The 26,954-nt window shown below is 41.9% G+C and overlaps 1 protein-coding gene across 1 annotated transcript; it reads left to right on the plus strand.

Moving 5' to 3' along the window:
* Positions 1-1,841: 1,841 nt before the first annotated feature.
* On the plus strand, positions 1,842-26,620 carry SFI1 (SFI1 centrin binding protein). The gene is made up of 30 exons (XM_065738909.1): positions 1,842-1,977; positions 3,651-3,827; positions 4,778-4,849; positions 7,039-7,146; positions 7,434-7,528; positions 8,980-9,097; positions 9,341-9,443; positions 9,768-9,924; positions 10,680-10,841; positions 11,358-11,428; positions 12,386-12,478; positions 12,824-12,921; positions 14,632-14,713; positions 15,565-15,743; positions 15,977-16,052; positions 16,774-16,869; positions 17,242-17,318; positions 17,672-17,774; positions 18,234-18,330; positions 19,322-19,482; positions 19,911-19,985; positions 20,273-20,347; positions 20,697-20,873; positions 21,591-21,832; positions 22,386-22,481; positions 23,200-23,455; positions 24,136-24,280; positions 24,948-25,071; positions 25,697-25,799; positions 26,194-26,620. The coding sequence occupies exons 1-30, from the start codon at positions 1,940-1,942 to the stop codon at positions 26,299-26,301; spliced, it is 3,564 nt and encodes a 1,187-aa protein (XP_065594981.1). The 5' UTR covers positions 1,842-1,939; the 3' UTR covers positions 26,302-26,620.
* The last annotated feature ends 334 nt before the right edge of the window (positions 26,621-26,954 follow it).

Here is a 26,954-nt window from a genome sequence, read left to right on the forward strand (position 1 = left end):
GCCGCGCTCTGTGCCTCCTACCGCCGCGCTCCCCGTCTCCCCCCTTTTCTCCCACTGTTATCTCTCCGCGCTGAGCGCTGTGATGGGTGAGCGAGGGCTCGGGGTGCCCCAGGAGACCGCAGGCATCTGCGCCGGCAGCCCAGCGGGACGCGGTGCGCGCCATGTGCGGGCGGGGCGGCGGCGATAGGGACGGAGGAGCGGAGCGGGGCGGGAACGGCGATCCAGAGGCGGAACACAGCCCCGGGAGCGCTCCAGGCCGGGCCCGGTGGCAGCGCCGATCGTAGCCGGGGGCGGCCCAGCACGTGTTATTGCGGCTGCTTGTGTCACCGGCGGACACGCCGTCCTGTCAGCGCCTAACGGAGACGTCGGTGTAATGCGAGTTAACGGATACGTGCAGCAGAAATTCCCTAAAATAAATGACAAAGCGTTGTTCCGCTTTACCCCCGGTGCAGCACAACTTAGCGCTCCGGGCCGCGGCGCTCCGGCCCTCCCCTGTCGGCGCCCCGTGTCCGCCGGCGGCCCGCGCTCCGCCGTGGATCCTCCGTGCCGCCGGGGGGCGCTGTGCGGCGGGGGCGGCGCTCTGGCCTCTCTCTGTGGTGGCGGGCGGGGCGCCGCCCTGCGGAGCTGCTGCGGGGGAGCTGGGCTGTGTCGGCGCTCCGTGCCGCCGCGCTCCGGTGAGGGCAGAGGCCGAGGGGCGGGGCCGTGGGGTCGGTGGGGAGGCGGTGCGGCGGCCTCGGCCCTGGATGTGCGCTGCTGGCTCTGGAGCCGCGGGTCCGCTCCCCGCAGTTCTATCCAGAAGCACGCACAGTTGTGTTTATAGGTTCTGTTTTTTCTCCGCTGTAGGGAACTTTGTGCAGGCGGAGGGCGGCTGTGGGTGCCCCACCCTTGGAGTGCCCGAGGCCGCTGGGCTCTGGGCGGCTGGTCTGGTGTTGTGGTGGCTGTGAGAGCCCTTCCAGCCCATTCTGTGGTTCTGTGAACTCATTCTGGCTGCGGAAAGGTGTTCTGTCACACCTTAAGCCTTGCGTGTTGAACTCTATCAGCCACTTGCTGGCTGGGAGCTTGCACGTTTGTACAGAGCCTTGCTTTTTCTGAGGCAGATGGAGTTGGGTGGAATTCACTGTTTTATTCATTTTGTTGTGTTTGTGGATGCTATAGGTTTTAAAAACGTGCAGTCTGTTTGGTTAGGTATTCATTTCCTGTCCCTTTATTGGCCCTGTGGTCATTTCCTCCACTTTACATCATCTTTCTAGTACAGCTTTATCTAGGCACACAGCTTTTGTCGTAGGGTTCACACAGTTACGGCTGCTTATTACCTACAGATATGTCAGCACAGCGTTGGTCAGGTCAGCAAGGCTATGAGCATGCAGATGGATGCTTTCCATGTTCAACAGCTAGAAATGCATTAGGCTTTTTTTGTATTCAGGTGGGGTGAGTGAGATCCCTGTCGTTCTGCAGATACACTGGATGGAACACTTCCCTATGAGGGCTGAGTGAGAGAGCTGAAGCTGTGCAGCCCAGAGAGGAGAAGGCTCCAGGGAGACCTGAGAGTGGCCCCTCAGTATCTAAAGGGGGTCTGAAAGAAAGGAGGGGACAGATTCTTTAGCAGGGTCCATTGTGATTGGACAAGAGGAAATGGTTTAACACCGAAAGATTTAGACTGGATGTAAGGAAAAAGGTTTTCTTATAATAAGGGCAGTGAGGCACACAGGTAGGAGGCACTTGAGAGTGCCCTGTAGCTAGAAATGCCCAAGGTCTGGGGACAGAGCACTGACAACCTGATGAGCTGTGGGTGTTCCTGTGCATTGCAGGGGAGTTGGGCTGGGTGAACTTTAAAGCATAAATCCATCTGAAGGATTCTTCACAAATAACAAGAACAAATTTCTTTATGCAAGGCTAATACACAACAATTCAGTGCAGCAAGTGCATTTATCTCCTGCAGATGTGGGACAGCAGCAAAATGGAGAAATCCATTAGGAGGTAAGCAGTAATAGCATGATTGCTTGTTAAAGACCTTGGCTATTAATTTTATTATGACATCTTATAAATTCAGCAAGACAACAGATGTCTATTTTCATATGGGTATGTATTGGTCTCTCTGTAATGTTATTATTCAGAAAGTGTTCCTCTTCAAATATAAATAAATCAAAAGCTCACAGGTAACCAAATGTGGTTACTTTATGTGGGTTTATGACCATAACACTGTCATGTAAAAACAGAGTTCCCTGAGCAGTAGATATGTCTGATACAAGTTTTGTATTAAAGGAAGTTTTACCCAAGATTATTTTTTTGTTTTGTTTTGTTTTTTCCACTGCTTTGTAACGTTGCATTGCTAATGGTCTGACTAAGTTTGCCTTAGAACAGTTTGGAAGGTTTTAGAGGAAGCTGAGCCTTGTAGATGTGCACAAAAACTTGTGCTGAAGGCTCTTTCAGGTCATTTTACAAGTGCTTGAACTGAAACTCTTCAAACTGAATACAGTTGTCTTAATTGCACATCTTTACATGCACAGAAATCTTTTGTCAGCTGGATGGAGCCCACCTCTGCCCAAAGATATTCAAATAATGTTTTATAGAAGAATTGATCACTTTTGCAAAATACAGGTCTTGTTTTTCTTCCATTAGCTGCTTGCAGCTCACTGGAACAATCTAAAACTACCGTGTTTCAGTAGTTTTATTAGTTAAAACCTCACAGGAGGAAATTTGCTTTTCCATTTTCAGTGGTTTACTGTTTGTGCTGTGCATACTGACTCAGCTGATCTCCTGCAACTTATTGGTGTGGGTTGCTCCAGTAACTTTGTGGAAGCAAGATTTTGTCAGGCTGCAGCCTTGTTTATCCTAACTCAGTTCAGAGCGAGGCTTGAGCCTGTTCTGTTGCTTGCTACAGAGGTCAGGAATATGTTATAATGTGCACATTTTCAGGGTGACTGCAGTATTTGCTTTGAGCTTCAATACAACTGGTTCAGCAAGTTAGATTTTTTTATTATTCTTGTTTTCCAGACCAGAATTACATGTGAAAGTAAACTAGATGGACAGTTGTGCTTAATCTAGCTTTTTTAGAGGATGAGTTTGGGGAAACAGGCAGGGTGTTGTGTTTTTGGGGAAACAGGCAGGGTGTTGTGTTGTTTTTAAGAAGCACATTATTCCAGACATAAGCAGGGTTAGGAAAGAGCTCCTTGTGAAACCACAATATGTATAGGTCCATTTAATGTTCACATCACCGTGGAGAGATTCTCCCTTCTGTTCCCTAGTCCTCACAAAGATTTTTCAGTAGGCAGAAAATCTTTGAGTACTCAAGGATAAAAAGGCAAAAATACACATTCAAATACTTTGTGTAAAGGCCTGTATTTTTGTTGTGTAGGCACATGGAAGGGGAAATGTGTTTTTGTACGTTCTTGTTTTGTCTTTAGGGGAGAAAGGAATTGTCTGTCCCTGGAATGGGCTGAAGTGTCTTACTGTTCTTAGGGAGATGGCATTACAATTCAAGATATAAATATAACAAAAAGTTCCTGACAAAGAGACAATAAATGCATTTTAGTATCATGTAGCTGTCAACTTCTACATGCAATTGTATACCTTTGTAATAAAGGCATTCACTGAAGTAAGTTAAGGTAGCTTTGTGCAAAATACTACTTTTGTTTTTTTATTTTTTTAAGATTAAAACCTGTAAAGGTCCGTGTTTTCCAACCACTGCCTCGGCCTGAAATACGTGCATCTGGACAGTCTGTTGCTCACCAATCTGTCTGGCAGTTTCAGGACAGATGTGATGACAATCTGAGTCAATCTGGTTATGCCTGGAGTCAAGGAAGAAGGTTAAAAGAATTCCAAATCAGGTGATAAGTACATTATATATCTTTTACTGAGCGGAGCAAGGGGCTCACACCTAAAGAAGTCTGGTTTTAGTAGTACAAATGAGGCTAAGGCAGAGGTCTTATTCCAAGATGTCTTGTGGTAATCTGAGGATGTGTATTTGCTCAGGTTTCCTACATTTCCTGTTTTCTTATGTAAAGTTTAACAATGGCTGTTTAACAGTATGTGTTGCTAGAGGACTGCCAAAGTACAATAATTTAATCTTGCTCTTCTTTCTTTACATCTTTTGTTTGATGAAATAATTTTGGCTAACATGGGGTGGTAATTATTTATAGATCAAAAGCGTGGCGTTTTGTTGAACTAGTGGAGCAGACGTGGCTGCTAAGGCCTGCTGGAAGAGGGAGGCCCTCTGCGTGGCAGTATGCTGTAACTGCTGTATGTCAGCTTTGTTGCTTACTGGGGTCATCTCTGAACCAGTTATTTCTTAACCCGTTTGAAAACAGGCACAGATTGCCATGTTGAACTGGTTCCTGCAGGGGCAGAACTGTGGGCAAGGTGGGAAGAAGGAAAGTCTCTCAGGAGCAGATGTTAGAGTGGCCTAACTGTGCTGGAAAATCTGATACAGCTGTGTCACTGCAGAGAAACAGTAACATTACCTCTTCTGAATCACAAAACGCACCCCAGTTAATCAGCTGCCTACTCTTTGGTAGTCCTGGGGGGAAGTGGGCTACTCAGAAACATCTCAGCTTTGCAGTGGTGCACTGACCTCTCTCTTGGTGCTGGATGAGTAGTCCTGCTTAAAGATACTAATGTCAGGGTGTGAATATTTTGTATATGCCCCTGATCTCTGTAAAATCAGACCCTTAGTGTTGTTAGTGAAGTTATAACTAGAGGTAGTTCCTGTTTTTTTTCTGCTGTCTGGGAGTTAACAGAGGAAGAGTACAAAAAATTCTAAACGTTCCTTACATTTCAGTTACCTGGAAAGGAAGTTCTTCCATCTCTGGGCAAAAAGGACATTTGGACGAGTTCTCCCTTCCAAAGCCAGGTAGGTGAAGTTCCAGAAATTGAGGTGCTATGGATTTTTGTTTGTTTGGGTGGTGATGGTTGTTATTGTTTTTTAAACATGGTTTAGTACTGTAGCATTGAGAGTCTACTGGCTGACAAGAAAATACTTGGCTGCCTATTGAGATAATTTGAAGATTTTCTTTAGATGCTCTTCTTGCTCCTGCTTCTTTAAAATTGTTTTTTATTAGTTGTGGTTAAACTTTACAAACTAAATTCAGAGGAACTGTAGTTGTCTTGATGAAATTTGACTGTGCATGCATACGAATGATGGGGTATGATGTTAATACCTGCTTTAAGTTTGATGGCTTTTCAGGTTTATAAATAATCTCAAACACAAACAGATCTTCAGTTCATTTTACTGTTCGAAGTATTGTTTTTAGCATGTCTACATATGCTGTGTGTCTGACTTTGAAATCATTTGGCATATGATTCATTTCTGTTGCTGGTGTTCTGTCAGCTACTAAAAATCAACACTTTGATACTCTTTTCTTGTTTAATTTTAATGTACGAGTTCTTAATTTTAATGTACGAGTTCATTCTTGTTTTACCACACCCTTGGGAACTGGTGCAGTTCCTGGTGGGACGACCTGCATTTGTTGCAGTTGGAGCAAGGCCTGGCTGCTTGTGATCTGCTTTCATTGTACAGTGTTAAATGCATTCTGACTGTGCCGTAGTCGCTGAGCAGAAGCTGTTCTGTGAACCTTTCTGCTCTTGCTATCCCATATCCTGAGTCTGCATTACTTGCTTTGGCTGCGTGTAAACTCAGGCCAAGGATTTATTTCTTTACCTATTTATTAAGGAAGATGAGTGGGAATACATTTTCTAAAGTTCACCAAGGAATGTACACAATGCCTAACTGCCTTTTTACATTTAGAATTTCCCAGTTCTGCGTGGCTTTAATTTACAGTGTTCTGTTATTGTAGCTGGTCAAACAAATGTTGTATAGCTCATTTCTTTTTTCTTTTTTTCCCTGCTTGAGTGCTTGGAATGACTTAGCAGCTTGACATGGGGTAGGTGGCTGTGAACTGTGGGAGGATTTGTGTGTGTTTCAGTGAGGAGCGTAGGGGTATTCTGAACCTAATCATGTTGGTGTGGCCCATTTCCCAAAATTCGTCTGGGCTTGCTGGGTGCTTTTGCTAGTCTGTGTTTGCATAGGTCCTTCCATTTTCCTTCTCTTCATCCAAAATAAAAGCAGTTGAGAAATTTTGGAGAGTATTCATCCTCCAGTTGCTGAGACTTCCAGCTTCACAGACCATTGCTCAGGTGATCTTGACCACATGGAAGAATGTTTCAGAGAATATTTAAAAGTAAAAAAATGAATTGCTTGAATAATAGATGATAACCCTTCTTTTTAATTAGAGCAAATCTTATTCTGTGAGATAAGTGATCAAAATCCTAATTCCACCTTATGGATCCTCCTCTACCTGAATTCACTTGAAATGTAACATCACTTCTTACCTGGTCAGGTGTGACAATTAAATTTGGGTATAAAAATAGAGGCTGTTCTACTGGGATGACAGGATTTGAAGGCCAAATGCAACTTGTAGATGTGTTTTGTGCCTTAGAACCCATGTGGAAGGAGAAGTGGTGTACAGTACCTATGTCAAAAATTGTTGAACTAGTTGAAATAGTTCTTAAGCTTATTTAAATGGTCTCTGGGAAGATTCTAAATTTAGGATGACTTAAGATCAGCTGCTTCTAAGAATACAATGGAAATATCAAAGCATTATAAAATCAAATAGCTTTGATATTTATTTAAACATCTAAAATATTTTATTTTAAAATATTTAAGAACAGAATTGGTCCAGGAACACATATGCATCATTATTTATCAACAAGGCCAGTTGTGTGATAATTTAAACACAGAACTGAGCATAAAGGATGTGAGTTGTTCATGTGTTTAAAGTCAATGCACTCAGATATTTGCAAATCAGTTAATGTCTGTCTTTTCTTTCTTGACTGTAAGTGAAGTATTTATAGAGTCAATGAACTGATTGCTTCTTGTCATTTAAGTATCTGGGAATAAGGTGTCATATAGGGTTGGATTTTTAAAATGCAATAGATGCTGTTAGGCTAATCAGGTAAGATTGGAAAATCTACATTAATCTTATGCATGTTCAACCTTGGAAACAAATTTGAAATTTCCCTTGTAAATCTTCCAACTGTCAGATGCCTTTGTGAGCGGAGGATTCTTCAACAAACTTTCAGAGTGTGGAGGGAGTGGTGGACTGATTGCAGAGAAAGGCAGCTCAGCCTCAGAGCAGACAGCCATTACAGGTTTGTGAAGTTACTTTCTATCACGGTATGTATATGGTAACGTGAGAAACTTTCCTTAAGTTCTGAAGAAGTCACACTTACTAGCAGGTAAGTAATACCAGTGGTGCTCCTAGGTCGAATGCAATGTCTTTGTTGCTTATTTTTAATATATTTTTGTTCCTCTCCTTTGTTATTTATTGTCTTAACCTTAACTCAGAGTCTCTTATCCTGCATATCTTTGGCTGAACTTGAAAGAATCCTACTTCTAGGCACTGGTAGCTATTTCACCAAATAACTTCTTTTTTCAGGCACTTACTCCACAATTTGATATTCAGGGCTTGGAGAGCCTATGTATGCCAGCAACAAGGAAAGAGAAACAGGTATTATGTTGCAGAATCCCATGGTAAGTGTAAAAGGGACAGTAACTACTTTTCTCTGGGGGTATACTGAGATGGGAGCTTCCAAAGGAAATGTTTGCACAGAATCTGTCCTTTAAATGTGTTTGTGCATTTACCTCCTTCACCCTATGACAGTGTAATGCTTTTAGGTACAGATGGTTCTCTACAACTGGCAGAGGGGTTCCTTCTGATGCACTGTGTAAGGATGTCAGTGAATAAATTAAGGGCCTCCGCATCTGATCTGAAATGTGTTTATGTTTATTACCTCTTCAAACAGATATTTTTGAATAGAATGTGTTATTGGAATTTTTAGTCAACTATGGCAGTAGAAACAAGACATTGATTCCCTGTGGTATTCCTTAACTGTCCTTTTTTTTTAACTTTGTATGAATTCAGGATTCCTTCCAGTTTCTGCTGTGCAGCTGAAAAGAAACCCAAGCTTCTAAAGTCTCTTTGTCTTATGTAGCTTCTTTGTTCTGCATTGGATGTGTCCTACTGATAAAGTTGCCTATATTGGTTGCAACTTCCTTCAGTTTCAGGAACACTGTTGCTGTGGAAGGGAAGATGGCTTCCTTTTAAAGATGTTACCACGATTTTTGTTCTGTGCCAATTTGCAAGATGTTACTGTGTCTCTTTGAATATGAACGTTGCCCCAGAATATGATATAGACTGTCATCTTGGGAAATAAATGGATAGACTGTCTGAACTTCCTTTTTTTTTGAGATCAGAGTAATTACAGAAGTAGCTGTATGTTACTTAGTCAGAACAATAGAAAAGCAACCTGTTATAAGGGAGGTGAATACTTGAGCCATCAGATGACAAAGAAATCTTTAAAAAAGAAAAAAAAGTGTATTTTTTGAGGTGCAGATATGAAGTAGCATAAAATCAGTTACATTTTTTGCACGATTTCTTTCTAACAACTTTGTTTCAATGGTATCAGTTCTGACAAGCTAGACTTTTGTGAGGAGGCAGAGCAGTGCCTGATAAATTGATAAGCTGGAATTTGTGCCACCTCTGATTGAGTTGCTCTACAGGCCTGCTAAAAAAACTTGGCTCATTTCTGGTTGAGTTCTCTGGGTTACTTGAAAAGCTACTCATGATTTGGTTTTTAAGTAACCAATGAAAATTTTGCAATTCTTGTTCCATAAGGTTATGTTGAATATTTTTATACAATTTTGCATCCTGTGATACAAAGCAGTGCCATTGTTCAGTAATACACAGTGTTCTGAACAAGTGGCATGATACTGTCAGCGTTAAGACTCTTGTCAGTGTGACACTGTTAGCCACAGGTGGGCAGTTGTGGCTGACTCTGGTGGCTGTTACCTTAGGGTTTCCCACGAGGTGTCACTGCGGGCTCGGGGGGCTGGAGGTCAGTGGCAAGCGGTGGTACAGAGTAGTTAAAAATGCCACTCACTTGTGAACTTCATGTGTGTAATTTTTTTTTTTTTTTGCACAGCAAAAAAGCAAAAACTGCTGAGGACCTGGCAGCACTGGCTGATTTATGTTGATATTCAAAGGACAAAACAAAGGATGCAGGCTGTGGCATTGGCATTCAGGGAAAGAACCCATTTGTGGTAAGAAAGTAATGGTAGTAGACAGAGAGGCAGTGACCATAAGGCCACGATTTTTGCCTGTATTCTGTTGTCTTTTCCTACAGTGACTTTGTTACAAGTTTGATTTTACTTGAACTCCTCTAGCGTGCCTGTAGCCTGTGACCTTGAAAGGTCTTCATTTATACCTTTTCCAGTGGGGGGAAAATGATTTCTTGCACAAAACTGTGGAACCTACTTTTCAATATCTGTAATATTGTTTTTCAGCATATCGTGGGCAGTGTGGAGAAGACGATGCTGTCAGATTTGTACTGGACGTAAAATGAACATTTTGGCTCTGCAGCACTGGGCCCAGAGCCTGCAATTTCGAGTAAGTTTTTGGAAGTCCTGACACTGCCTTTTCTAATGTTTCAATGGCAGACAGGTGTGACTAATGTGTTACAGATAATATGCAGATACAAGAGGAATATCAGGTTATTAAATTGGCTGGGTGAAAGTTGATGCATTTTATTATCCATGCTCAACTGTAGGTTTTTGTTGGTTTTGTTTTGTTTTGCCTGGAGGAAATCTCATTGCTTGTGAATTCCATTTTATGGGGAATTTTATATTAACTGTACTGCCTCACCTCTTCTTTGTCCTACTTCCCTGATCTTGCCTTTTTACCATTTCTGTCCCATCTCAATTGTCCTGTCAGGCTTGGCTGCAGTGGCGAGACCTATATTTAAAGAGCCAGAATGACAAGCAGAAGGAGACTAGGGCAGTAGCTCACCATGTGCATGGGGAGTTGAAGAGGTGCATGGAAGCATGGCTGGAATATGTGAACATCTGCAGGGAAAAGAAACGCCAGAATGGTGAGTGAAAATGGTGAGTTAGGGCAGGATAGGGCTCAACCCCTTTGCTTAGGGCACTGTTACATTTGTGATAGGAGATCCTGCTGCTGCCCCAACAGATGGTGAGATGCAACTTGTGCACTGTGCTGTCACAGGCCTGGCTAGCTCAAGTTCTGTACTGAACAGTCAGGAAGATCAGCTGCTCACCACATGATTTATAAGAAAATGCTCTACTGTTACCTTGAGGAGAACTTGTATGTTTCAGTTTGTATTCTGTCTGAGATATATGAGAAGGGTCAATTCAGGTCTGTTATCATCCAGTCCATGTGTGGATTTTCTTGGTAATTGAGCAAATCATAAATCCTATAGGACAGTAAAGGTAATCACACTCGTTCTTTTGTTTCTCCCTTGAAGTCACCAGAACAAATTAAGATGTTTGGATGAATGCCTGTTGGTGGATGATAGTGGAAAATAGTCCGACTTGGCTATCTGGAAGCTAATAACAACTGTACTGAAATGTGAGCTTGTGTATATTGAACAAGTGACACAGTAGCACTTGTTAAATCAATTTGTTCTCATTCTTAATAATCAGTACAGTAAGTTACTGCTTTAAAACCATGTTTCTGATCAAAAGGGAGAGTATAATCCACAGCTGAGTGTTAACTGTGAGTTTTGACCACCATTTTACAGTGTTAGAGCTACTTCTGCTTCTAGACCTGGTCTAAATGAGTCCAGAATGGGATAATTCATAAATGATTTGTGTGTTTGTTTTCTAGAGCTAGCTCAAGAGCATCACCAAGTCAAGGTCATCCGGCAGTGTTTCTCAGGTTGGCGTCTGTCCTGGGAGTGCAGGAGAAGAGTTCATGCTCACCAAAAGGACCTTGAAAAGCTGTCAGCAAGGATTACCTTATGGAGAGTCTTTGCGTGCTGGAAGCGTTGTATCCGTTTTCTATGTAGTCACCAGCAAGGTCAGGTTAAAAACATCACTGCAGGGGAAGGATCTGGTTAGTAAGCAAGAATATCATATAGCAGCATGGGTGATAAATGTATCATTAGAAAGATGTGTGTATGGCCGTACTAACAAGTAATAACTATTGTGATCACAGTAGGTTAGCCAAGGGCCTGCAGGATCAAAAAGTATATGCAAACGAGAAAAGAATCTGTGAAGCTGTCAGCATCAGGCTGTATACAATGAGCTTGATTTTTCTAATGCTCTTGTGTCAGAGTTTGTCTTGAGTTGGTGCTAGCTAGTAGCAAATTAGAAATGTATTGCAGTAAACCTTCAAAATCTAAAAACTGGACTGTGGCCTAGATGTCTCCCTACAAATAACAGTGCAGGAAATTCGAATGCTGTAGCAAATTTAGGTGGAGATCCCATTCCTGGCTGTGAGATAAGGTTGTGTATTTATCAGGGTGAGTGTTTATGTGTAAAAGATGCCTTAACTCAGTAACAGATGTCATACTGTGTGTGGAAGAGACTCTGCGATGCGAGCTGGCTGAAAAGCACCACAGACATCATCTGTTGGTAAGAACAGTGTTAGGTTACATCATGGGGAAGAGGCTGTGGAGGGAATTCAAACCCTTATAATTAGCACTGTGCCTTGGATACTCACAGTGGTACATGGGTGTTAAGTGGGGAGTGTACCGTTTTCTACCACGGTGAGTTTCCAAATTCCAGATATAGAATGGCAGTTGAATCCAGTTGGGGAAACTGTGCTACTCTCTGAAATAGTTATTATTCCAATTAGGAAACTAGTGAAGTAGCATGTTAATCTTGATTATACCAGGCTATCCAGTTCCCTGGTCTTTTCACCATGAAATAGAACTTTCCTCTAGATCTTTGATTTCTTTTTTCTTTTTTCTATTATGTATCTCTACCCTAGATGTTTTAAACTTACACTGTTTTGCTATAAAAAGAATTATTTGTACTACCCTCTGTAGTAATGCATACGTGCTTTTCACATGAGATAGCATATGCAGTGAGTCAAGTCAGTTTTTATTCATCCCTCCCCTCAAATGGCTCTCACAGTGCTGTTCAGTGTGTTCATTCATGAGCCAAAGTATTGTGGAATTGTAGACTGAAAGAACTACAGCTACTTCAGTGTACTAATGCTTTTTCTGTTAGTAGAGGAGACCTAAAAGGGAAGTGGATCTTTTCTATTATATAAGAAGCAAGTTACAAATCTTGAACTGAAGGAGGATGTAGATTAGGAAAGGACTTCAGTAATAGTGTTGATAGTTGCAGAAGAAGTTAGTTGTCTCGCTGTAAAACCCTGAGAAGGTGGGAGTTTTAGTTTAACTGAAGAAGTGATGATTTGTGGGAGAAAAATGACAAGCACCTTTGCTGATGACAGGATCATAAATCGTAGGTATTGCAAAGCGTAACATCAAATATCTGTCTGATGGAGCAGCTAGTTCTAGACTGATGAGCACTTGCTGACTTGGATTTTGTGAAATTTACAAGTATGTCTTGCTTCTACAGAAGTTTGGGTTTAAGGGTCTTCAGCAGAACGTCATGAACAGTCATCTACATCAAGTGAGAAAAAATCTGTCATTCCACCAGCACCGAGTTACGGTGAGTGCAACTTCTTTTTTCTTGGTCAGTGTTTTTCTTGAACTATCCTATCAGCTACTACTTTCAGCTACAAAATATTATAGCCACAGAAGATCTCTTGCCTAAGTCTGTTGTCCACCTTAGGTATGTTATTTTAGTTTTGCGTTTTCTAATGTTTTTCATGACCTTTAATTTGGGCAGAACAAATTAAAGCAGGTGGTTAAAAATGAAATAAGAAGTGAAGCAGTGCAGCATGCTGGAACAGTGGTTGCCAGCTGCATGCACGTTTAGTGAAACAATCTTTATTTGGGTTCTTCTCCTTCCTTTAATAGCAGTGTTTTTCATATCTTTATTGTTTTGTTTCAGGTGCTGAAGAAGTTCTGGAACTGTTGGAAGTCCCGTTTGGAAGAGAAGGAGGAGCAGCAACAGCAGGCCTTAACATCTATGGCTCGTGCCCGTTATAGGTATGTAGATAAATATTCACATATATTTATACAAATCTGAGATCGGTGAGCCTTGGTTCTGATTTAGTATCTGTTAATACCTTTTGGAGCATGACCCTCTTGGTACAAATTGCTTCTATCTTTTCTGTGAAGAACAGTTTGTATCTCCTACTTCTCTGTAAAATGTCATGGGGAGATGGATTAACCCTAGCTGGAGACCTGTCAGTGTCGGATATGAAAACTGTAAGTTCTGCCAGTGAGAGCAGTAGGCTGGAGTGTGAGCATGGGCAGAGCTCACCATTTGTCTGGTACTTTGTGGGGAGTGGGAAGCTTATGACTCACGTATACTAGCCCTGATGTTGGAAGTATTTCAATAGAGAAAATAAGGCTTTTTATAGAGGCTAAGTTTATTTAGTCCTGGGAATAAGTCTACATTAACAAAGCAGCTAGAATGTTTTTAAATTTGGCCTGTGGAGCTTGGTGGGGAGCACGTGTTATGAATTTGGATGGATTTGTATGCTTTTTCTGTCTTTTGGTTCTTACTGCTGCCATCAGTCAGTTCAAAAATTGCAGGATGTGCAAGTAGTCCAAATACTGTTGCCTTAGAACCTTCTTATTTTCTGGGTGAGCATTAGCAGGGAAGAATAGTGTTACTCAGTGCAGCGTGCTGTCTTGCACAGCACACAGATTCCAAAGCTTGAGCTGAAACTGAGAACTATTGGCAGCTTCCAGTGTCCTCCAGGAAGGCTCACTTAACTCATGTTGTTTACTGAGCTATAAATCTAATATGAACTGTAATAGCTACCTACCATAAGTCGCCTGGTGAGAGTCCAAATTATATTTTAAACTTTAGACTAGAGAAGGGCTGAGACTTGCTGACAGTCTAATTAGTACACCCACATGACTGGCTTTTAGAAATAACAAATGTAGTCCTGGGTGTGTGCTGTTTCTATGAGACTGGTTCAGACTTCTGACTAGTGCACTTCTACCATGTGCTTGTTCTGTGTCAGAGTGTATCGTGCTCAATTACAAGTATTTATTGTTGTGTCTCTGGGACATTGTTTAATTCTTGCCCATCACTGGGAGGGAAGCAGACTAGCAAGGAAGGATTATCTTCATCTAGAGAGAAAGAAAATTTGATGATAGCAGCTAACCTTGCCTCATTTAAAGAAGGCTTTGGTAGAATTCATTCAGTATTGAGATCAGACCATCCTGCTCTTTGTTGTCATAACAGTTTTCAAGTTCTATTACTGTTTCTTTTTGTTTGTTTGTTTTGAAATAAAAATAAAAGTAGAGTAGGAGCTTCAAAGTATTCCCAAGGGCGGAGAAGTTGGACTGTATGTATAATGGATGAGAAGTAAAAAGTAATTATATAATTTTCTGTGTTTGTAAATAAATACATGAATCAGAAGTTGGAACAATCTTTTGAATTATCTGAATGAAAGCAGGCAATTATAAGACAAGACCAATGAATTTAATTAAGTTATTGTGTACACTCCTTAAGGTTCCAGAGGGCAGACTAATTGTCTGGTAGTTTTTGTTGTTTGTTTTCTTGTTTTAACCCATAAAATTGTGGGGACACGTAGCTACCAAATTTCCAAAGAAGTCTAGCTTGAGGTGGAAAATCAAGTAGCTGTTTAAGCTAAGATAGGTTGGTCTTTTGAAGTCCATGGAATAAGATGTATGGAGGAATTTATCTTCTGTGCTGATAGTCATCCTCTTTACTTGCAGGAGGGTGTTGATGAGACATGTATTTGACACGTGGTTGGTGAAGGTGTGCAAGCAGCAAGAATACAGAATGGGAGAAAACAGGGTAAAAGTAACTTTGTTTACCAGGCCTTGCTCGGGAAATAGAGGGATGCTTTCTTATCACTTTCAGTGTACCTTAGTTAACATGAGATGGACTTTGATTTTGTAAATTCCTTTTTCCCTGATGGTCGAACCACGTTGCAGAAACAATGAAACCAGTATTCACTAATCACCATTTTAGGTTAAGCTGCTTATTTATGAATAGAATCAGGCTATTGCTGTTATCAAGACAACTATTCATACAGCTCATTCACTTATTCCCTCACAGTTTATATATGCTCTCACTCTACTTATAATCACCTGGTTGAAACAATAATAATGAGAGCCAACCTCATGTATTTAAGAAGTACTGGCTTCTACTAACACTTATGCAGCTTCTAGATAGGTGTCCAGGAGGTCCCTTGGGGAGCATTTCATTCCTGTACATATAATCTTGCAGTCCTGAATACATAGTAGCCACTGCCTTATTTTGTGCTGTGTATGTTGCAGAACCTATGGTCAGTGTTAGCATGTGCTGCTGGCTTTGTGGGGAAGTGTCTGTCTCTTAATATTCTGAGTTTATCTCTTCATGAAAATTCAACAGAACTTGTCAGTAGTTGGGAGTCTCTCATATTTTACTTACTAGCTTTCGTGTTTTCTCTTTGGCCTGCTGTTCTCTGATAACAGTTTCTCCCTCCACGGACATAGAAATAGGCAGAACAGTTCACAGGAACTCACAGATGGGCTTTGTGTCCATTGCTGTTCAGTGTGGAAAGATGAAAATAAATATGGGGCTGTTCTGCCTGTTGACTTTGAATAAATTTCTTCTATTGCATGCAGCTGACCTGTGTCATTACCATCTTCTCTCCATTATAGGCTGTACTTCATTTTGAAAGGCAACTTTTAGTTTCTTTCTGGTGCTTTTGGCGTAGAAGAACAGCTGCATGTCTGGAAGAGCAAGGGGACTTGGCTCGTGCAAGAGATCACTACAGGAACGTGCTTCTGCTGAATGCTTTCTGTCTGTGGAAGCAAAATTCTCAGGATAGAAAAATGGAGTAAGACATTTTTTAAAAGGGAGAATTATTTGGATGGGTGTTGTGGTGGCCCACTTTTGACAAAGCAGCATTTAATTCAGTGACTCTGATTCCTTATTTGTGCTTTAGATTCTACTGGTTTATCTGTCACTGAGTAAACTGACAATAGCCAGTATGGAGTTAGGCCTGTGCTAAAGATGTGCATTTACATGGATTGCATTGTAGGAGAAGGAATTAACTTATTTTTCCTATAGGAAGTTCAAGGAGATGCAAGCCTTAAGATTTCACTATTCAAAGTGTCTGCAACAATCTTGGAACAAGTGGAGAAAGGTGAGGCAGTCAACAGATAGGGAAATGCTTAAATCCTTTTTGTTTTATTCAGATTGCTTACATCCTTATGGCTACACTTCAAAGGAAATCATTTGAAACACTAATCGTTCCTAAGTTCTTCACTCTTCCCAGGTGGATAAAATCAATTCAGTGTGGGTGGAACAGGGATAATACAGAAAGTAAAGGGAGTTAGTCTTTCTCTTGTTCACTTGTCTAGGGATAGATAGAATGGGAGATTTATCTGTGAATGTTACCATAGTTAGTGTGATGAAATATGTCCTTCTGAAAGCTTTATTTAAGCTGGAAATTTGCAGCAAGGCTGTGGTGTATGGTCTGGTTTTGCACAAGCCATAGTGTAGGTAGTATTAGATGTCACTTAACTTCTATGCCATCTCTTGCCATGACACGATGTACCAAGTGTGTCTTGCAGCGTATGTTAAGAGTCAGAGAAATTTAATGTTGATGCTAGTCTGTTGGTTCAGAACTGATAGCTTGAGTGAATTGTGCTGCTCTTCTGGAGGATTCCTGAAAAGGGGAAGACAGGCCTCATGTAGCCCTTCTGGGAGGAATAGCAGAGTGCAGCACAAGTTGGTGAACCCTTTAGTGCAAGATGAAGGATCAGAGTTTAAGAGTGGTCCTTTTCCTTCTGCTCTCTGCCATTGCTAGCTTTTTCTTCATCACTTACCTGTTTTATTTTTGCCTTTTTTTCCTTTTCATGTAGTATGTAGCATATCAGTGTGAGAAATGGAGGAAGCTGGTGCAAGCAGACATGCATTATCAGCACACACTACTGGGCAAGACATTGTCAGCCTGGAAGGTAGGAGAGATTGCCTTTTTCTTTACAGAAATTTGTCTGTGTGTACTTAAGAGTTTCAGTGAGAAATTTTGAACTGCCATGCTGTTTCCCTGCAGTTATTTACACATCGAGTATGTAAAGTGAAATAGAGATGTTTTAGATAGGGGTGTATGAACCAAAAGAAGAAATGTCATCTTGTGGCTGTGGTGAATGATACATAGCAGCTTGCATTAGCTAGCACATGATGACTGTTCATCTCACAAGAACAGCATTTGATTCCAGTGGCTTGAACTTTTTTTTTTCCTCCTCAACTTAAAGTTGTTATTAAGATTTTCCAGATGCTTTTTCTTCTCAAAGTTCCTGGCAGCTCACCTCTCACTGCTTTCCTTGCAGAGTTATCAAAATAGCATTCACTGCATTCTGTACCAAGTAGCTGAAAAGGAGAAACAGCACAACAGCCTGCTGCTGCGGTAAGGTCGTGTCTACTTGTGCAGTGCAGCATGAGAGAGGAGTAACTGCAATGATGAGTGATGTGAACTGACTTTGTACTGTTGCTGTATCTGTGCTGGTCAACTAACTAAAAGAATTCAACTACTTACTGGGTCACAATCTATTTTGCTATAACTTTTTATTATTACAGTCTCGTTGAATGTGCCTGTTGCACTTGCGAGAGCTTATTTGTTCATCTCTGTGACAGACACCAGACAGCAAGCTGTGTCATTCCCTGCACTGTGACTGCTGACTACTGTAACTGTGAAGGTACCAGGTGAAGTGAGTGTCATTCTTAATATTTTCTTTTTCCTTGTTTTTATTTTGCTCACAGGCAGCTTCTGCATGTATGGAGGGAAAATGCACTTGCTCTTCTGGATGAAAGAAGGGCAACTACTCAAGCAGATGAACACTACGAGAGAGCAATCCTGTTAAAGGTAGGGTCTGTTTAGCAGATACTGATGTCTGTATGAATGCTAGGTCAGGTGGGATCAGATAATACAGTTAGAAGGAACCAAAATTTCATCTAAGAGCCACTATCAAAAAGTTGTGAAAGCCAAATTCCCAGTTCCAGGTTATTTCAACAGGCATCTCTGAAATTGTTTTCAGAGATTTACCTGAGATTACCTGCCCGTTTCTTCAGAAGGAGGTAGTCCGATACTGCATTAGTAGTATTACCTGTGGGGAAGACAGGAAAGAAGAGTGCCTTGAAAAATCCCAGGGGAACCCTCTGAAATCTCATTTGTAGGAAATTTGTACCACCTTGCTAAGCCTGATGTGAAAAAATAAAATAGAAACAGTTGTGGTGTGAGCAATGTGGAGTACATTGCTTTCACTTCTAAGAATGTTACAGTGTCCTTCTGTATCCTGTCCCCTGTTTGCATCATATATTTTAGGTGTTGCTGCAGTGGAAGTACATCACCTCACTGCGAGTGTATCACCGTCAGCAGAAGGTGACAGCTGTAATGGAGGCCAGAAAACATTTGGAGATGGGTGAGCTGATGATTAAACTGTCCAAAAATTTAGCTCTCCATGTATATTCTCTAGAAGTGCATGTCTTAGTAGGGCAGTCTTTTGTGCCATCTGTATGGATGGCTGCATTTTAAGCCTACCTGACTGACCCCATGGAATGGGGAATGAGGCTCCAATGTTCCATTGAAAGCTGCTTATGTGACTTTTAGCTCTCTCGGTTCTCTATCCTTATAATGGATGATAACACTTCCATCCTTAATAGAATTTTCCTTTAGTAATACTGAGAAGTTCAGACACCTCTGTTCTGAAGGCTGTGCAAGTCATTTTATCAGTTATTGCTTCTAGTAATTAATATGAAAAGACCCTCAAACTCTGCAAGCAATTTCTTGTAAACAGTGGTTGATGTCTGTGAAGCACAAAGGGGTAAAATGATTTCCTAAAGATTGTAAGGAATGTCAGTGACATCAGGGAAGACTTAGAAGACCGGGCTCACTGTCTGTGTCTAGTATCTGAAATGCTTCAGCATCCTTCTTCCTAGTGCTGAGCACTGTCAGTGTGAAGTGTGGCCAAAACAGTCTAGAGGAGAATGTATGGGAACTGCTGAATCACAGCCTGAACCACTGATTGGTCACCTGGGGTGAGCACCGAGTCAGCCATGGGGCCACAGGTGAAGGTGATATACCTGTGTGATTGGAAGGGGTGGAGCCTGGCTGCACCTCTCCCAAACCCCATTTAAGGGCTGACCACCACCAGGGAAGGATCTCTTCTTGGAGATCCCTCCTACGTGGAGTCCCCTGCAAGCCTCAGCATCCTGAAGGTGAGCCATCTTCTCTTTTGTATTATTTGTATCCCATCTATATAGAACTACCCAAAATATACTATCATCTATACTATTTTGTTGTGAAGTACCATCCTTGGGAGTTATTTACCCCACAGAGAACCTGATCAGTTGATGTTCTCAGAGATTGATAGTTTCTCTCAGTATGATAGTTAATTTGCCTTCTCCTGTTAGTGCAATTACAGACCCTGTTTCTTCGCTGGAAGGATTTCACTAGGGAGTCTCTGATGCTGAGGGTTCAGCAGCACAGAGCAGTGCAGCACCATCAGCAGCACTTACTGCAGAATTACCTGGAAAAATGGAAGAAATACCATCAGCGGTGCACTGAGAAGATGGTGAGAAGGATCAGCAACCTCCCTAGCAAGTCACTTAGGGTGGGAAGTTGCTGGTGTAGAGGAGCAGACAGTGTTTCCTGGAGAAATAAATGGTAGTCTTGGCTGAGAAGTTTAAGAGTATTGTGCACTGAGGAAGGAATATGCTTGTGCTTTGCTTGAACAAGTCTTAATAGGACTAACTGATAGAACAGGACATGACAAGCTGGGCTTGCTGTATGTGATATAATTTACTGTCAATAAAATCTTTGTTTGGGCTGTGAAAATTTGCAGATGGAGTTGCACTGTAGAGTGCTTGGGATTTGAGGGTGGGTGGCCTCAACAAAGGGTAGGTGGTGAAGGCCCTTTAGTACTTGTTCTGCTCTCGTAGCGTTTGGCTCAGATAAATGGGATTTGTCAGCAGGTGACTCACTATTTTTGTTGCCTTACAGCTACTTCAGAAAAAAGGAGGACAGCTGATGAGTCACAGACTTCACTCTACTTTCTTTTTGTGCTGGAAGACACGGGTAAGGAAGTGTCCTTTGGCTAAGTAGATAGCTCCTTGCTGATGCTTATTCCTTCTTCTTATTTCATTCACATGAGGACCAAACAAAGTTATTTAAACATTCTCTGGATTCTTGGTTCCATTAGCTCAGGAGACACCTTACATGTACTGGGTGAACTGAGTAGATTATTCAGCAATGGCTCTGCCAGCACTTCCTCTCTGGTTAACGCTGCATTTGGCTAGTATTTCTGGTATGGCACATGTAAGCTCCCAACCTGATTGTGCAATCTGTATATAATTTTCTTACAGCTGTTGCAGAGGCAATGGGAAAAGCAGGAGACAGTGAAAGCATTGTGGCACTGGTCACTTTCGTTGCAGGGGAAGGTAAGGCTGTGTGAGGCTTGGGGGCAGACTGTATTTGAGACTGTGCACGTAATACATAGAACTGACTGCAATTGGCAGAGTGCATGTTGTGCATCTCTTTTCCTTTTTGGGGTGCTATATATCAATTTGAGATACTGGAAAACTGTTCCAAGACCCTTATCCAGTTTAAAAAAAGCCCCATTCTGTCTTTTCTGACTTAAATCCCCGTTTCCTTGTCCTTGTGGTGTTCTGCTGTAGCTCTTCCTGTTACTGTCCAGTGGTTCAGAGAATGTTCTTGTCTGCAGGGGGAGTCTCTCACCCAGAACTTGTCTTTGTAATACTTTCAGCTGTCTTTCTCCTCATGCTGTAGGTATTCAGTGCTTGGCTGAGATTTGCCCAAGGGCAACAGTGGAACAAAGAACGCATTGAAAAAGCCAAAGGAGTTTATCGTGCTGCCCTCCTGAAAGAAGGTGTGACCAGGATTTTGAGGTACTCTGCTGGCATGAAACAATTGAGGGGAGAACTTCAAGCCCAGAACCAGATGAAGGTAAAAGAGACAAGTGATCGCTCAGATCTGCCCTGGATGCTGATCTGCTCTGACCTACAGTCAGTCTGACTGTGTGTGTGTGTCTGCAGTGTGTTTATATCTTGGAACTTGATATCTCAGCTTTCATTTGGATCTGACATGAGCTTTTGCTGATGATTCAAAGCAAAACTCCTTGTCCTTTAGCCCAGCGGAGTCTAGAGTGCTTCAGGCTTGTGTTGCTGTTTGGAAGTCTTTCTTAATGAAGCTGTTTCAAGACTGGCCAAATCCTACCATAGACAATGTCTCTGAACTCTAGGTTTTAGCTGCATCTAACCCTGCCCTAGATTTAGCACCACTTACACTTGCATATTTGGGCTACAGTGCCCCTTCTGCCTTTCAGTGTCTGCCCAGCCTCGTGTGTGGAGGGGAGCCTAGGAATGCCTGTATTGATGACTTTCTTCCTGGTTTTGGGCAGGAAGCTCTAGCTCTTTTCCAGATTGTCAAGACATTGGTTGTTCTGCTTGTTCATGTGCAGCCTGCCTCATTATAGAAGTACACAGTTAATTCTCTTTATCAAGATGTTAATGTGCTGGACCCACTGATTTATCATGGAGAGATGGCATGGCTCTCAGGTCATCAGAATTGCAGTTCCTTTTAGTGATGGTGTTCTCCGTGGGTGGGGTGGTGTTACTGTCTACTCTCAACCATCAAATACTCTACAGTTCTTTGTGCTGGCAGGCAGCCTACAATCTTCACCAATCAGTCTATCGTTGTGCGATGCTCTGGAAACAGAAGACTCTCTACAAGAAATTAAATAAGCCTCGTTCTTTTCTGCCACCTCTGAAGAAACAAGTGACATTTGAAGTGCCTGATGACAGCTTTGAAAAAAGAGCATGTTCAGCAGAGGAAAGGCTGTGGCCTTCAAAATGGAGTGATCTACCATTTCTATCTGCTCGTGGTAACTCAATTTTCAGTGAGCTGTGAGTATAAAATTCTAGTCTCTCCTGCATTCCTCTGGTGCATAAATATAATTCTGCATTTGTGGCCTACAGCATACACTCTGTCTGTGTGTCTGTATATGTATGTGTGCATATCTGTATCTTGGAGCACATCTCATCCCTTGTTTGGATCTCACAGACAGTTTTGCCTATGGTTCATTCTTGTTGATCATGAGGGAAATACAAGGAAGAGTGGAGCTCCTTAGCCCAGTACAGGTGCCTTACAGTGGGGGATAAGGAGGTAATTTCACATCTCTCAAAGCCAGCATATGCTGCCCAAAATAGTTCTGCCTTGCTAAGTTCTGCCCCTTCCACCACTCCTTGTGTTGGCACAGTCATTCGTACACTGAACCAGATTGGGACATTGATACAGATTGAAATCTGATCTTTAAAAACTAAACTTGCTGTTGCATGCAAGGGCAATGTTGCAGGCAGGGGATAAGTGACAAAATAAAACTATTTCTTTAGCTGCAATTTATGCCAGTTTGAGATAATAATGATTCTATATAGCATTAGTGGTTTCTGTTCTTTTCAGAGAGGTTGTTCGACGAGAAAGGTTACCACCATGGAGACCCAGCTTCCTCATAGAATCTCTAGAAGGCAAGGAACTGCTGGGAACTCCTTTCTCCAGGTAGAAAATCTTCTTTAGTAGTAAAGGAAAAGGGTGTTATGCTGTGCTTCTCCCCTCAAATACCCATGCCTTCATAAATCAAAACGTTTAGTAATTGTGGGACTGTGCATTGCCCTATACTATCAAAATCACCTTATAATTTCAGATTTCTTGTGAAGTGGACAAGAGTAATGGAATATTCAAGTCAGTTAAATAGCAACCAAGGCCTTTGTTTCATTAGTGCAGTGTTTGAAGGGAAAGATGAGACAGATCATCAATTTCCAAAACTCAGGCTGAGCTGTCAGTTTTGAAGTTGTGAGGGATTTGAAGCAGGGTGGGCAGGCATCATAGTAACCTTAACTGTTTTCTGCTGTTTTGTGTGTTGTTTTTTTTTGTTTTTAATTTTGTTTTTGGTTTATTATTGTTATATTTGGAGTTGCTTCTGAATAACAGAGCAGCCACCTGGAAAGTGTTCAAAATATGATTTTCTTCCATTTGGAAGGACTTCTAAGTTATTCTTTACAGCAGGGTCAGTGCAGGTCTAGATAGAGGTAGGTTTCTAGCTGTTCTGTGCCATGCATGGTACTGATGGTGGTTTAGGAAGCCAGCTAGTGCCCCACAAGGCAGAAGCTTGTTTCAGCATGTGAAGGAATAGCAAGATTCTGTTTTGCTTTTTTTTCTGCACGGACTGTAAAGTATAAAACGAATAGGTTGAAACACACATCTTCTTCCTTTACAGATCAGAGATGCCTTTTCAGTCAACAGATGTGAACAAGTGTTCTTCTCAGACTGGCAACTTAATGATGGACATGGAAGAGAGCACCTGTAAATGGCCCTCTCAACGGGGCAGTACCACTCATTGCTGCTCTTATTTGACACGTTCTGCTCTCCCATCTGTACCATCAAGGACAAATGATGTGCACTGTGCTGTTCAGAAGCCAGAGTTACGGTCTCCTTCATCTTTCATGGCCCAAGTGAAAGATAGAGCACAAATGGTGAGTGTACTGCTGAAGGGAAAAACTAGTGTGCATACTGGGCTACTGTCAGCACGTGTCACTTATTGCTGTTTTTTCCTATGACTCTTCAGGATTGCCCATCCAGTTGTTGAGCTATTTTTATTTTGTACTAGCTGTCATCTTAGAAACTGACCGAGTGAATTGTCTGTGAATGTTCAAGAACCACCAATGTAAAGCAGCATTTTGCTTGCTGGCCAGCCCATGTATTTTGAGCTATAATTCATGTATTTGTACTGGTCTTGTTTCCTTCCCAGTAGGATGCTCCTCCTAGCAATTGACTTGAGGGCAGCTCCTTCAACAAATTCAGAGAAGTTAATTTTCCAACCAGATTATAGGAATTGAAGTAACTTAAGTTAATTAGCTTTAGCCAAGTCTCAATTACTGACATTCATTTCACTTGCACATATGTGCTTGCACTTCAAACTCTTCAGTTGCATTCAGAGTAAAAGGTGTTAATCTTGAAGTATTTCCCTGCTGTAAAGGAAGGAGCTTATTTTTTGAAATACCACATAATAAGTGGTGCTTGTGAGAGGGTCAACAACTGTAGGCAGGGTTTCAGTGTGAGGAGGGCTTAGTAGCTCGGGACAGGTGCATTCCTGCTTGTAGGAAACATGAGAAAATCATCTGAGGAACAAAATAATGTCATTCTGACCTTGCAGAAAGGTCAGCCTGTGCATGATCAGAAAGGAGCCCATTCCCAAGCTTGTCAACAGAGAAAAGAGTTGAAGAAGCTGCAACCACACTTACAGTCACATTTGCTGTCACCTGAAGACTTACTGAGAAAACAGTCTCACCAAAATGCAGGTAGGTCCTCTGCTGTAGCAGTTACATGTTCTAGTCCAGTGTACATAAGATTGCAGTCCAGTTCTCAAACATGGGGGACAAGGCATTCTTGTATGCCTACATCACGTGGTGAAGAATCAGCCATTTGTTTTGGACTGGTAATACAGCTGTGTGGATTCTGCTGAATCAGGGGACTAAAGCCCTGTTCTGGAGATGGAAGGATTGGAAGCGGTAGGGGTCAGGACTTTAGCAACCCTGTGTGCCAGCAGTGTGTGTATACCCAGCATGGATATGAAGCTGAGCTGGAGCGGGTAAAATTCACCCAGTACTGCTGGAAAGCTTAAAGGATAAATGGTGTCTAAGCACCTCTCTATACTGCATTTTTCATGATGGGACCAGACTTACTCCTGGAGTAGATATAAAACACAAAACTATAAGCAGCATTTGTAGTACTGAACCATCTGCTGAAGCATTCCTTGTCTCTTACTGTGTTTATAGAGAGCCTGAAATGCTGTCAGGGCTCCTGCTCTCTCAGGTATGATTTTTTTGAGTGAACAGATACTACATGGTAACAAAATGTGAAAAGGATTCAAGGGTTCCATATTTCCTGTCTATAAATCTGACTTTCCCCGATAAGAAGCAGAATAAATGTATTCCTCTTGTTTGTGCCTTTTTATCTCCTATTCAGCTGAACTGAAAGAAAGAGAGCACAGTTCCAGAGAAGAAATGGTGCTACAGAGAAAGCTGGAAGCAGAGCTCCAAAGCATCCAGCAGCAGATGCAGTACTTCTTCAGCAGGAAGCAGGAACTCAAGTAGGTTGCAAAGCTCCTACAGCCAGCCTTTCTTCGTGCTGATAGCTCAATATTGATATCTTTTTATATCTACTTCTGAAAATAACCATTCTGCTTCATGGAACTGTGAATTAAACAAACACTTCTGTCCTTTTAGTTCACTCTAGAGGAGAAAAGGGTACATCCACAACTTATTTTGCAGTCTGTGACTGGTTTAGTTGGCACCGCTGGGGAAATCTTGTCAGAACTGTCACTGGTTGTAATCTGAAAGCAGTGCAAATGAAGAGTAGTCCACGTGGGTCTTTCACCTCTTTCATCACAAAAGGGTGCATCTTAGCTTTTCTAAAACTGTGGCTAGGGTTTGATGAATGCTGAATTCTCCAGTAGAACAATAATAAAATTACAGAAGTGCTTGAAAGAAATGGGGCTTGGTGGTGTCTGTCACAAAATGCAGAAGTCTGGAAATAGGAGTAAAGGTGGATGACAGAACTTTACTTTCCAGCATCCTTTGTTCCTCTTTCTGGACTTTCATCCTTCTATGAAGAACACCAAACCCACAAAGCAAGGGCCTCAGTTGCATGTCTAAGTTGGATTAGACTGTTGAGCCTCTGCTTTGGATAAGAATCCTTCTAATCCATTTTATCAGGTCCTGTCAGCAGCAAGCACGGATTCTACATAAGTGGCTAGAGAGGAGAGCACAAGCACAGGACCAGGACAGTATACAAAAAGTTGTGGAAGAATTGGACCAGGTGAGTAAACAGCAAACAACCAGAAGTCTTAACTGGTCATCACTGTGCTGAGCACTCAGCCTGGAGGCTGATGGTGGTTGTGGGGAATCATTAGTAAACTGTTATTAAAATAAAGAGAAACTTGTAGGCAGAAGCGTGCTGCTGCGCTGACAGACTGCTGTTATGAATCTTAAATGTTCAGAAGTGTAGCTGCAGCTCCAATAGACTTATTCCAAGGCTTGCTCCAAGCTCCATTGAAGGCTTTATTAATTTAAAACATTCTGTGGATTCTCACATCAGCATAGCTACATTATACTGAGCACCCACGTAAAGGGTGTAGAGCTCAGTCAGTCTTCCTCAGTCAAAAAGACTAAATACTGAACAAACAGCTTACGCCATCTTCTTTACCTTTCAGTTGGAGGTGAGGATCAGTGCTCTCACCACAGCACAGCTCCGAGAGAAACATCATGTGCAGAACCTGGTTGCTCGCCTGCATGATATTCAGGTTGCTCTGAATATGTAAATTCATGTGAACCCCATTTCTCTCTGCTGAGTCGGAACGTCTGCAGCTTTCACCCCTTTCACTGCAGGAGAGAATTGAAAGGGATATATACATTCTCTTAGTGCAGGTGTGGTATTTCTATTTTATAAACTAACTTAAATATTCTTGCTTGTTTTATGTTACCATAGCTGATTTTAAACAAACTTTGTGCTGCACTCAGAGTATGCAGCTTACATGAATCTGACATTTCACAAAAATAAGCAACACGGGTAAGACTCTTTATTTCAAAATGTTTGCAATTGAATGAGTTCATGTCAGTAAGTCATACACTTTGACATACCATGACAATACTGTGCTACTGATACAGTTGAAGAATTCAATGGATTCTCCATGCAGGAGAAATTCACAGCATTATCAGTACCCTCTAGGAACTTTGCTTCCACTTCCAGGGTGATTGCTGACCCCTGCATAGCAAGTAAGGTTTGTTAATTAGCTAGCTCTGTACAGCATTGAGACCTTCACAAAACCAGCCACTTGCACACTGAATCCTCTCCTTCTTAAGACTTCTATGAGAGCAAACATCAGGTAACCTAACTCCTACTGCCTTACAGCAACCTTCAGCTACTGCAGATGATGGTGCTGCTAAGTAGCAATAAGTTAAAGCTTGCTGGTGC

Source organism: Cyrtonyx montezumae, unplaced genomic scaffold (assembly GCF_038088225.1).
Source record: "Cyrtonyx montezumae isolate F1298 unplaced genomic scaffold, pur_monq_1.0 scaffold_23, whole genome shotgun sequence".
NCBI lineage: Eukaryota > Metazoa > Chordata > Aves > Galliformes > Odontophoridae > Cyrtonyx > Cyrtonyx montezumae.

Bases quoted from the DNA above. Each gene is read 5' to 3' on its own strand.
- SFI1 (XM_065738909.1), top strand. From the start codon at position 1,940: ATGTGGGACAGCAGCAAAATGGAGAAATCCATTAGGAG. The intron at 12,922-14,631 runs GTATGTAGATAA...CTTTACTTGCAG, and splicing joins ATGGCTCGTGCCCGTTATAG to GAGGGTGTTGATGAGACATG. The intron at 16,870-17,241 runs GTAGGAGAGATT...CTTTCCTTGCAG, and splicing joins AGACATTGTCAGCCTGGAAG to AGTTATCAAAATAGCATTCA.